General features: G+C 43.3%; 1 protein-coding gene across 1 annotated transcript; it reads left to right on the forward strand.

The window, feature by feature from the left end:
- Positions 1-281: 281 nt before the first annotated feature.
- On the forward strand, positions 282-7,169 carry LOC104946095 (alpha-enolase-like). The gene is made up of 6 exons (XM_010771851.1): positions 282-399; positions 517-650; positions 2,275-2,497; positions 3,702-3,899; positions 4,458-4,534; positions 7,002-7,169. The coding sequence occupies exons 1-6, from the start codon at positions 294-296 to the stop codon at positions 7,167-7,169; spliced, it is 906 nt and encodes a 301-aa protein (XP_010770153.1). The 5' UTR covers positions 282-293.
- The last annotated feature ends 5,937 nt before the right edge of the window (positions 7,170-13,106 follow it).

The raw sequence follows: 13,106 nt of genomic DNA on the forward strand, positions 1-13,106 counted from the left end.
CAAATTTGGTTTGAACAAGAATACAGCTCATGTAAAACGTCCTGTGATATGACACTTTAAACATTGTATTTAGGTCAAACCTGAGAGCAGAAGCAGGCAATGTTTGCAGTATAGCCTTATAAATAAACAACATGAAANTGTGTGCCTTGGGCAGTCTCAGATCGGTCAGATTTGACCCGAAGACAACAGCAGGGTTAAAGCAAGTAAACATGTCCTAGTAGAAGCCCACAATAACAGCATGACCTTGACTGAGCACAATATGTCACCTTTAAAGCATAAAATGGCTGAACAGCATGGCGAAGGTCTCTGACATGTTGTCTCTCTCTCAGGGAATCAATGTGTTGGAGCAGGAGAAGCTAGACAACATGATGATCGAAATGGACGGCACTGAAAACAAATGTAAGCCTCGCTGGCATCTCATGTGAGGTGATGGCATGTTTGTGTTATCATGTGTTTTCCGCACCAGTGGTCCCTGCCTGCAGCACCCATGTGTTGTGTGTTGTGTTTTCTCTCCAGCTAAGTTTGGGGCCAACGCTATTCTGGGAGTATCTCTGGCCTTATGCAAAGCTGGTGCAGCAGAGAAGGGAGTCCCCCTGTACCGCCACATCGCTGACCTGGCAGGAAACGAAGAGTTGGTCCTCCCAGTGCCTGTGAGTCCTCTTTTTATTCTGAGAAAATTCAAAGGAGTGGTGCAGTGATGATGCATCTGTGTAGGCCAGGGGTGTGAAACTCAATTTAATCGCGGGCCACATCAGCATTATGGCTGCACTCAAAGGGCCGGTTAACTTATATATAAATATATAAAATAATGTATTATATTACATTATTGCCTCTGCATTGGATTATTATCGGATAGGGTAATAACTTCACAATTAACTGCGTCTGAAAGCAGAAGTCTGGGGCAAATAATTGCAAGTCTCTTCAGTGGGAATGTCACAAAATGATTTAAAAAGAAAAGCTGGGAAAAAAAGGCAAAAACAGAAGTGACATTTAAAAAAAAAGTTCATTTTTTAAGAAAGAGTCAAATTCTGAGGAAAAAGTGTAATTTGAGATGCATTGTGGGACATGTAGTTTATGGGCAACGTGCTTCTGTAAATCATCATGTAACCGTATAATAAACATATTATATTCTTTGCAAGCTCTTGTGGGGCCACATGAAATGAAGTCAAGGGCCGGATTTGGCCCCCGGGTCTTGAGTTTGACCCCCCTGGGTTGACCACGAAGTAAGCAGTGCAAGGGATCACTCGACATGAAGCCAATACGATTTTTCCATTGGATATTGGATTATAGCTGTAAAATAAGATCTGTGGAAAACACACGTTTATGCTACTTACATGTTTTGTTCAATCACCACAAGCTAAAGCTAATAAGCTAACAATAAGCTATAAATTTAGACCCTCCAGAAAAACGCGGGCTAAATTCCTCTGATTATGCGATTAAACATGCGGGGTTTTATGTGATTTTATGCGGTGAAATTGCGGGAAGTTAGGAAATATGCGGAAAGTTGCGAAATATGCTAAATATGCGGGGGAAAAGAATAACAATTTTTTTAAATATTGGGCTGTCTTATTTATTGTCTCTCACACACAACCTGCCACTAACGTTAAACCCCTTTACTATTCAATTAAACACATTCAATGTTTATTTATTGTAAAAGCAATTGGGCTATTTTAATCTCACACACACACCCACCCCCCACCCCCACACACACACACACACACACACACACACACACACACACACACACACACACACACACACACACACTNGTCAAGACGAGTTAACTTTTTTTTCTTCTCAACTTTGTGTGGAAAAATGCGGGGATTATGCGGCCTTTTGATGAATATGCGGCTTTTTAAAAATCTTCGCCATTTTGCTGATTATGCGGTAAATTCTGCGATCGCAGAATCGCGTTTTTCTGGAGGGCCTATATAAAGGAACTACATGCAGCCACGTGTGCGTCACCACTGCTAAGCTAAAGATGGCTAACGTTTGGTGTGATGACGTTTTAATAGTCTCATTTAGTCACTTGATAGAAAACTCTTTTTAAGACACATAGAAGCTTCAGACATTCATGTAGAACAAAACGTGAACATCTCATAAGCTTGTGTTAACCACAGATCTTTATTTTCACCAAAAACCATTGCCTGCGAGACAAGGGAACCCAGAAGTGCTAAAATGTTGACGAATTTCTACATTTAGGACTCATTCCTGCACCCCTCTATTCTTACAAACACAATACAATCTCATCTGTGTTATCGGTCCCTACCTCAGGCCTTCAATGTGATCAACGGCGGCTCCCATGCTGGGAACAGGCTGGCGATGCAGGAGTTTATGGTACTTCCTGTGGGGGCGGAGTCTTTCCGTGACGCTCTGCGGATGGGGGCGGAGCTCTACCAGACCCTGAGGGACGTCATCAAGGAGAAGTACGGTCAGGATGCTACCAACGTGGGGGATGAGGGAGGGTTCGCCCCAAACATACAGGAGAACAGGGAAGGTAAGTAAAGACAAATGTTAAATATTCTCTTTTTTATTTCTTAATCGTTTAACCTTTATTAGAAGGCATTTTTATTACAATTATCTGTATTTCGTTGTACCTATATGTTCACTTTGTTTTATGGGGTTTTATATTTTATATTGTTGCATCGACTCAGTTTTCTTATCTGTCGGAGAGAAACCATTATCTATTAACCTGATGAAATGTTATATTTGCTGCATGTACCTGGAAAGTTCTTAACAAATAATCTGAGGGGAATTTCTTTTTAACTTCTGATGTGTCATTTTGTAAAACACTTTGAGCTGCATGTGTTGTATGAAAAGTGCTATATATAAATAAAGCTTTATTACTATTACCTTGAAGAGATTGTATGAGGCCCTTATCCATAGTTTGCCTCAACATTAGAGCATTCCTTACAATCTCCTTCCAACACTCATAAGTGTATGCTGTATTTATAATAGTCGCACCTTGTTGTCAAACAGCACTTTAAGACATGGAACTGTAGCCATTATTATTACTTACTAAAAACCACACGACTCATTTGAAATAAATAGTCATTCTACCCCGCAGAGCACAGGAGTTCCTGGCCTACCGCTGCCTCCATCATTTAGTTTTGCTGTCAGGGTTTGGTGTGTTTAAGGATTTGTTAGTATTCACCAGTGTTGAAGTCAAGTCACCAATTCACGAGTCCAAGTCACTCTCGAGTCACCACTCTTCGAGTCCGAGTCCGAGTCCAAGTCGGAGCCCAAGTCGGAGCGTCAATGTACAAGTTGAGTCCGAGTCATCGTGGGGGGAAAAATTCACGAGTCCGAGTCATCGTGCGCGAGAATTCACGAGTTCAAGTCCGAGTCGCGTCAATCAGTGCGCGAGTCGGAGTCGAGTCGAGTCACGAGTCCCAAAAATCGGCACTCGAGTCCGAGTCCAGAACTCAAGTACTCCATCTCTGGTATTCACCCAAGTCTGAAAAAACACAAATAAACTAACCAATGGAGACGTCATATCTACATCAACCTCGGAACATCTGCTTAGCTTCCATGCCTGTACTTCTTCCTCCTTCCCATAACTGGGGGTTTGGTGACCAACATCTACTGTAGGAAACAACCCTGAATTTTGATAATAATTTCCTCATACACATACTTCAAAACAAGCAAACTCCCCCCTTTAAAAGCCTGTGATTTGACATCTTTCTGCTTCTCTCCGTCAGCCCTGGAGCTGATAAAGACAGCCATAGAGAAAGCGGGCTTCACAGACAAAGTGGTGATCGGGATGGACGTCGCTGCGTCAGAGTTTTTCAGCGAGGGGAAGTACGACCTGGACTTCAAGTCTCCGCCCAACGCCGCCCGCAACATCAGCGGAGAGGAGCTGGCCAGCATCTACCAGGGCTTCATCAAGGACTACCCAGGTGTGTGTTCTCGTGTGTGTGTCCTGAAACAAGTCCAACATGTCTCAGACACACCCTCACAGCTGGGAATAGTTACATAGAGGGGAGAATTCATCATGGACCTTTAAAGTAACAATATTTCTCCTGGCACAGGTCTCATGGAAACACAGCATCACTGTTAACATCTGATTGGATCTCTATCAGCAAATGGACACACTAGCTTGTTTTCTATATGTCTACGCCTGCCATAATTCTTTCATCACCTTTTTTTATGGGGAAACTAAGTGAACAAGAGAGCTGGATGTCTCCTCTGACTCCCGGGCTGTTAAAGAGGTTTTAATTATGCACTACAGCGAACATTTGGCAAGCAGGGACCTCCTCTGATGTGGCTCTTTACCCCGTCAATGGTGTGCTTCCTGCTTGTGTGGGTGTTTGTGTGTGAGTGCATTTCAAGGCATTATATCACCGCTGCTTAGTGCTATTGACTTGTAGGTGGGTAATAGAGATAACAAAGGGGTCTCAAAGGTTGTGTTATTAGTTATTATATTATTTTTTAAAAACCATCTGTCTTTCTTTCAGTGGTGTCTATTGAGGATCCTTTCGACCAGGACGACTGGCCGGCCTGGTCAGATTTCACAGCCTCAGTGGGGATCCAGGTACGCTTTCAATTCAATTCAATAAAGCTTTATTGTCCCAGAAGCGCAATTCTGGTGCAGCATAAAAAGAAACATGGGGAAAACGTAGTGGTACATGAGACCTCAACAAAGGCATTTTCAACAACAAGTAATAAGAAACATACTCTAAGGTTAAGCTCAGTGGTTACAGCTGCGGCAGACGCAGGTTCGAATCCTGCTTCGGCTCTTTTACGCATGTTGCCCCCTCTATCTTCCTCTTTCAACACCCTCACTCTCCAATAAAGGCTAATCGGGCCCAAAAATAATCAAAGTTTATGTTAAATAAAAAATAAATCTCAATAGTTATTATTTCATTTTCTTACTATTGTATTCACTATAAAAATGAATGTTAATGTCCCATATTATATCTGGCATTTCAGACCACCATGCAAGTTGCTATCTGGGTCTAGTTTAATATGCAACTCCATTTATACATTTAATAGGGAATTCCTGCTCAATCTCTCTTTAAAGGTCCCATGTCATGCTTTTACGGTTATTACCCGTCCCCTTGTGTGTTATGAAGGTTTTTCTGCATGTAAACGATCTGCAGAGCCACAAACCCTCAAAGTACACCCTGTAGCGAGTAAAACTCTAACACAGAAAAGACCTGTCTATGCTGCCCCAGAACGCCTCGTTGGAGATTTCTCTTTCTCCATTTGTTTCTTCCCGGATCCAAAATGGACCAATCCGCGGAGCTCATCACACACCAGGACCTTTAGCGTAAATGTTCAACTAACAGGGAGTCCCATTGACTTGCATAGAGCTCCCTGGTTGGTAATAGACGAGTTGGGATGGCGGAGAAATGCTCTCTGCAGACCCATTCTCACAGCGTTAGAAACCTTTTTCTTACTCAATATCAAGACACACTTATTGCTTTTACTTCGGCTGTGAGTGTTTGTGTGCTCTCAGGATGAGTTTTGCGCTGTCCCGCTGTATCGCCGACCCGGAAACCACACCAGTCCGCTCCTCAGCAGCAGCCTCGCAACGTCCTGACCAATCAGAGCACACTGGGCTCACAGGGAGGGGGCAGGAGCTCCAACAAGCCGCTTAGGACGGAGAGTGAATAACACTCTTGAGACTTCAAGTACTTTTTGTTGCTTGTATTGATACTTCTTCTTCTTACACATGATGAATGCAGTGCAGTACAGACTTCAGCTGCAGTGGAGTGTGGTATGGCTGCTTTCACTTAACATCACATTTCCCTTTAGAGCACCTCACAATACTCCACTGATGAAGCTCTATTATTCTACACCTTTTATCAAGAGAGTTTAATATTGTAGATGCTGACGCGGCCCTGAGAACAGGTCGTACCAGGGCACTCATTGTGTGGGAGGCCTTACAAAGAGCTCTGCAAAAGCAGTTTATATCTCATTTTGAAAAGCGGTAGTTGTTTTATATTACTTTTTGCTTTTCATCATTGACCCCGTGGGACACTATGTTCCCATCTTTCTCTTCCATCTCCTGAGGTATGGCAGCATGAACAACGTCATGTTTTGCTGGTCGACTGTTGCTTTTGGTTTGAGTTTTTCCTGGGAATCGTAACTTTTGTATCGCTTCCCAGTTTCACCACTTCACAGCAACTTTGGTGACGCTTCACAATTCAAGCGGGAAGGGCAGAGGAGCGTCTCATTATGTGAATGTTGCCAGGCCCGGGATCAGTCAGCAAAAATAATTAGGTGTTATAATACCGAGTGTCATATCTTGTGAGGGACCGGAGCCATCCAGTTTGAATCGATTGAACTCACTTTGTGCGGGGGAAAGCAATAAAAATAATTATGCTTTTTGCTGCTTTTTGAATGGAAGCCACAAAGTGTGACTGAATGGGATGTGTTGCACTCTCAAGCAGAACGCCTTGCCAATTACCACAAATCATAGTCAGCTGGTTTTCTACTTCTTTTAATAGGACTCAAACTTCCCTCCCTGCCTCTGCTTAGCATCGTTGAGCACGGCCCATTCAACACTTCCATCTAATGTCACGCTCATTAAAATATAAATTGGTTTATGATTACTACCTGCAACTTAGCAACCGGACCGACTGATAATGATTTCTGCCAGACGCAGTGAGATTAAAGGACAGGGTACTTTCAGCAGGTACACATTACACTCATACTTTCAACGCTACCACCGCTAATATAACTATACAGTAATCATTTCTATATTGATTCTGTACCGTAGCACTAATGACAATTCATTAACGAACTAGAAAACTCTCCCTTGCTGTTGCTTTTTTAAAAGGTTATAACTAAGTTAACAGAAAAACATTTGAGGCAAGGCACACTATAGCGCCTATAATATACAAAAGGTCATCCAACGCGTTTTCAATAAAGGTAATAAGTTAACTTTCAACACCCCTTATCCTACCACCCATTGACCCCTTAATCCCGTTATAGATCCCTTCATCCCTCCTACCCCTCACCCCTTCATCACTATATCACTTCATCCCTCCTAGCCCTCACCCCTTCATCACTATATCACTTCATCCCTCCTAGCCCTCACCCCTTCATCACTATATCCCTTCATCCCTCCTAGCCCTCACCCCTTTATTCCTTACACCCCTCATCCCTTCATCCCTCCTACCCCTCACCCCTTCATCACTAAATCCCTTCATCCCTCCTAGCCCTCATCCCTAACCCCTTTATTCCTTACACCCCTCATCCCTTCAGCCTCACCCACATCCCCTTCATCCCTCCAACCATTGACCCCTTGACATCAATAACCTCCCCTCATTCCTTCATCCCTCCAGACATACACCCCTTGACTCCTTAACTCCTTCCTCCTAACATCCATTCCTTCTCCTCATTCCTTCTTCCCTTGAATCCTCCACCCCTCATCCCTTCATCAATCAATAAATCAATCAATGTTTATTTATATAGCCCAATATCACAAATGTTAGATTTGTCTCAGTGGACTTCACAGTTTGTACAGAATATCAGTATGACAATACGACACCCTCTAACCTTGGACCCTCTGACCTTAGACCCTCACATCGTACAAGGAAAGACTTCCAGAGAAAAACCACAATCATCACAACATCCCTTCAATCGTCCCTCTCCTCATCCGTTCATCCTCTCTTTCCATCGAGCAATTCATCCCTACATGAACTCATCCACCCCTCATCCCTTCATCACTAGATCCCTTTATTCCTTCCACCCCTCATTCCTTCAGCCTCACCCACTTCCCCTTCATCCCTCCAACCATTGACCTCTTGACCCCTACATCCCTTCATCCCTCCCACCCCTCTCCTATCTCTAATTCTCGGTATTGTCTAGACTAGGTCCTGTAATCAGCTTGAGCGGAAATGTGCCTAAGACACACCCCCACCCTTGGTCTCCCACTGCCCGGACTTCCCTTCCTCCCAGATCAGCCTAATGGACGTCAGCCGTGTTAAATGCTTGAAACACTTTAGTGCTTAACATACTCTGACTGATACAATCTGAAAATAACATTGCGGAAGCTGCTTCCCTTTCACTCACACAACCAACACGCTTTGTTCTTTATGGAGCTTTGAGAAAGCAACCGACTATGATACATACTATACATTTGATATAAGGGGCTCGTAAAACACAACACACAAACACTCAGCTCAGCTAACTAAAAGGCCGTGCTGCCAATCTCTGTTCATTCCCGTTAACATCAGAAAGAAATTATTTTCTTTCAGTCTGGTGTGACTGCAGACAGTCATATATATGTAAATGCTGACACTATGGCTTGATGTCTGAATTCAGTATCTACATGTGGATATACTTGTATACATTTTGTTGTGTGATATAATGTATGTTTTGCTCCTTTTTCCATGACCCCTTGTTGTTGCAGAGATTTTTCTTTGGTAATAAATTCTACTTCCTGAGTAAGTAATGTTTCTCAAAAACTAAAGACAAAAGGATTGCTGGGAAATTCATGACTTTGTTCTCCTGGTGCTATAGGCCCTATAAAGCTGTCACAAAGGTACATATACAAACCAAGAAAGAGCTGTCCCTTTCAAACCAATGCATGTTTACAGGATGGTGCAGAATGCGAAAGGAAATATATTCCTATCAACAATGACAACAGAGTGTTAAGCAGCCAAAACAAATCCAGTTTTCCGGACGTGATTTACTGTTCTGAAGAATGAACCAGAGCTATTTTTTGATGCTGCGCTTCTGCTCCGGTGTCAAACAAATGGAAGAGCAGCTTTAGATCAGAGGACAGACAGTCTGAGCCTCTAGACCTCCGCCTACTCCAAAGCACCATCTTTCACCATGTGACGCAGACATGCTGATCCCTGTCACAGACGGAGGATCCCCATATATTAAAGCCCTATTGATTTCAATATCCTGCCACACACAGAGCTTGACATTTATATTGCATTAAAAAGCAGGACTTTAATTAGACTTTCACAAACCAGCTTGGCTTGATAATACTCTCTTCCATCTTCAACACGTTGAATTTAATCGAGCTTGACTCAATGGAAATGTGAAATGGATGTTTGGTTCAAATAAGCATTCTCATAGAGATAATAAATCCCACTAATGTATTTTAATGCAAGTACCAGGACTGTAATGTCTTATTTTGCGACTGAGCTACGGAGGAAAGTGGTGTTATTATAGTAACATGCAGGGCTTTGCAATACAATAATATGAAATGGATTTATAATAATGAAGCTACAAATGATGGTGACCGAAGTCCATTACAATTACTGAGAAAAACCTCACAGTAATCAGCATCCAAAGACTTCTAAATAGCTTATTCAGAATTGTTTAAAATGTGAGTGTATGCATGTGTAGCTCAATGGATTTAATATTGTTGCTTTAGCTCATTATAAGGAAGTAAATGTTGTTTGCACAACGAAATTGCTCTAGGATAATGTCACCCTCTGCATTTCAACTAGTTCCATAAGCCTTGCTTTGGGGATATAGCTCTGTCTGCCTTTGGGTAGCACTTTCCCTTTCACAATAGAAGCCCTGGACCTACAGCACATACTACATCAGCACCTACCGGAGAGCAAATGCCAAAATGAACTGAACAAAATAGTTTGCAACTCAACAAAAAGTAGGTATCTCCTGGTAGCAGAAATGGCGGACGATAGAACAACTAGAGTATTGTGAACTATGGAAACTCAAATGTAACCCCAATAAAGTTGTTGGTGGGAGCATAGAGGAAGAGAGATTCTAAGTTATCTCTACTTCACAAGATCTGTAAGTAGCAACACCTTACAACGTATTAATACAACGGGGTGTTTTGCTCAGCTGTATCATAGCAATGAGAGGAAGGTTAGGTAAAGTTGTTTCTTGCTTTGGTCACTAAAGGCACGGACACACCAACCCGATTATCGGCGTTGGTGGGCGTCAGGCCGACGATGAACGTTGACACGCCCTACTCAGATTGGTGTGTCCCGCACCGTCGGGTCTTTCAGCCGACCCTGGCGCCTTATCGGCCGAAAAGGCGTCAAGGCAGTCGGCCAAATAAAGCACTCTGATTGGCTGTTCAGCTTAGCGAATCAGTGCATGAGAAGCGAAACGGAAGTGAGGGACCCAAACAAACTATTAAGAAGGCAAATCTGAGGTTTCTTTTAACTCCAGCTCTCGACACAGGTTCAGGAAAGCCCCGTGAGCTTCTGCTGGAGAGTGAACATGGAACGCACACGCTATGTGTTGTTTGTTTATATCACGCAGTCTGTTCTTCTTCTCTGTCTTCCGGTTGTTGCCTCTTTTGAATGACGAATACACACTACCGCCGCCTGCTGGTAAGGAGAGTTATTGCCACTCACGCATGCGCAGTTCGTACCTGCTTCTTGGCCGTCGGCTGAAGTCTTTGCGGTGTGTTCCAGTGCGACTGTTGGCCAAGACGCAGAGAGACGCGAGGCGACACAACAGTCGGGGTCCGTCTGTGTCAGTTCTTTGGTGTCAGCTTGGTGTGTCCGGGCCTTAACGTTAGCCAGGTCGCTAACATTATATGGGCACGTGGTTTAATGATGCAAATGTTGTCCCCTCCATTGCGCAGTTTGTATTGAAAAAACGTAGCTTTAAACAAAGAGAGAGAGATTAGGATGTCTTTGCAAGAGCAACACCCACAGTACTACTACTAGCTGCCTGATTGTATTTTAAAGGGTGTAATGGCCGCCCTTAAAAACTGTGAGTGGAATAAACAAAGGTTTCACTTTTTCACTTTTAATAAAAAAATACAATTGGTACGCAGTTTCCTGATTTTAAAATTGTCAGAAGTGTCAGTGCCATCACCAGAAAACATCACTCCAAGTCTAACCTCCTCTTTCGGTCAATGTCAACATGTGAAATGAATTAGGTATACCCACTATAACCGCCCAAGCTTCAGTGAACATGGCCACCACCAACACTGATACATGCAATCTGTATCTGAGTTTCGTAGATCTTCTTTGAATGAATGCAAAAGGCAACTGACTATTTGATAAATAAATAAAGCATGCAAACAATGGACAGAAGCCTTACACTGGTAAAGAAAGGGCCTATGCACACTCAAGGCTGGTAGTTCTAAAAGCATGCCCACAAATCTTCTGTAGCAGAAAGGACACGGAGAGAAACCTTGAGATTGCCATTTTCTCAGGCATTGAATCAAGCGTGTTGATACAAGACAATAAGTCACCCCCGCCCCCTTTATGTTTCTGAACAACCTGCGCGTCACTGCGCTTTGGATACACCTTAATTAAAGCACTAGTCTATCCACAGGACACTGTCACACTTCTGTCGGGGACACACCTATGCAGATAAATCAGTATTTATTGTGAGTAAAACATACGTCTTATACAGGTGATGTTGAATTATGCATCTTTGCTGGAGGAGTTAATCTTCATCCATAGCTCATGATTATGCAGATTTCTCTCAGGAGACACGGCATGAATCTTCTCGTCCATGAAGCAACATGAAAGACGCTTCCACAGTTTTAACAGCAGGGTAAATAAGCAAGAGAAATAGGAGCAACTTTACAACAGGGATTCTCAAATGGGGGTACGCGGACCCCTAGGGGTACGTTGGGGTACTGCAGGGGGTACGTGAGATTTAAAAAAAACGAAAAAAAGTTAATTAAAAAAATACCATGCATGATTACAAAAATAATCTTAGTACAATAAGTTAAATAGAAAACACAATTTTATATAAAATATTCCTAGAACCACCAAGGACAAAAAAACGGAAAAACTTACTTTTTAGCAATTAAAGTCCATGTAGGCATTTTGCGGAGTTTGGACGGGGCGCGAGTCGGTAGCCTGGACACATATATTTGTAGAGGCCGTGTCTGAAGGTCCAGTTCTTTCCTTTACAACCTTGCGCACAAATTCAGGTAAAGAGATACTTCAGTTAGGTACTATGGTGTGGTGGAGGTACTTTGTTTAGGGTTTGAAGTTGATGAACGTCGTGTCACGACGACACTAATCCGGGTCACGGTTGAACAGACACATTGCCCGCACTCTGGGGCGAGAAGGTAGAGGGCAAGTACGCAGGATTGAGTCTGGGTCAGCGCGGGTGGTATGGCTGGGAAGGGGTTCAGCACTAGACCGTTGAACGGGTCAGGTCTAGGTGAGAAGCTACAACTTATGTAACGGGCTTTTATAGGAGGGGCAGCATCACGGAATGTCTGAAACTCCCGACGTCGAGGGGAGCGTGTACAGGTTTTACACGCGATTGAGGTGCTTATTTTTTATGTCCTTCGACGCGAACCAAACGTGCCAGGCACGAGAGTAGTTCACGATTACTTATTTTCAGTTTAGAAACAGAGAGACGACGTCAGACCGTAGTATGTAATGGACGGGTAAGAAGTTGGGCGCAGACACTAACATTGAGCTTCTGTCTTAGTGCGTAATTTTTGTGAAGAAGAGCCTGTTGTGGAGGAGGTGCTGTTATAAGTCTGTAAGAACTGTTTGAGAGGGAGTACTTTCCAATGGCGTCGAACGATAGTCAACTCGTTGTGCCTCCCGACGTGCTTGTCTCTTACCAAGTCGACTCAAAACCGCATGTTTACATCACAGACGCTCGATTTGTCAGGGTGAAAATCGAAACGTCAAAAGACGAGCGTAACCGGAGGTTCGATAGGTATGAACAGAAACAACACTTACCTAGTATTAGCCGCTGTCTAACATAAGAAACTTATGGCGGTGCCGAGAACCTGTCCATACTCTGTTTGTCGGAAAAGAAACGTAACTTGTTTTTTTATTAGCCACAGGTGACGTCCAATTTATGGGACGTAGACTTAGTTAAAAAGAGCAATGGATTGGAAAAACGGTTAATAGCAAGACCCACCTAGGCAAATACTAATTCCCGTTTCTTGTCACTCCGAGCAATCGCTTGTAAAAAAATCGGCAGTATTAAGTTAATTTTTTTACTCGAATATAACTGTACTCCTTTGTAAAGTCCCTAAGTCAGCCTCCGAGTGAAGTGGGTCAAGATACGCACGTTAACCAGAGCTAGACGCCGACCGGGTGACTTTTATTATTACGCCTCGCCCCCCGTTCCCCTCCCGATTACGCAGATCTATAACTTTAACAAGTTCCCCGGCCCAGTTGTGGTTACACCTCGGGCCCGGCATAGGCCGGGCGCGGGCATAACCC

Source organism: Notothenia coriiceps, unplaced genomic scaffold, assembly GCF_000735185.1.
Source record: "Notothenia coriiceps isolate Sejong01 unplaced genomic scaffold, NC01 NC01_scaffold00010593, whole genome shotgun sequence".
Classification (NCBI taxonomy): Eukaryota; Metazoa; Chordata; class Actinopteri; order Perciformes; family Nototheniidae; genus Notothenia; species Notothenia coriiceps.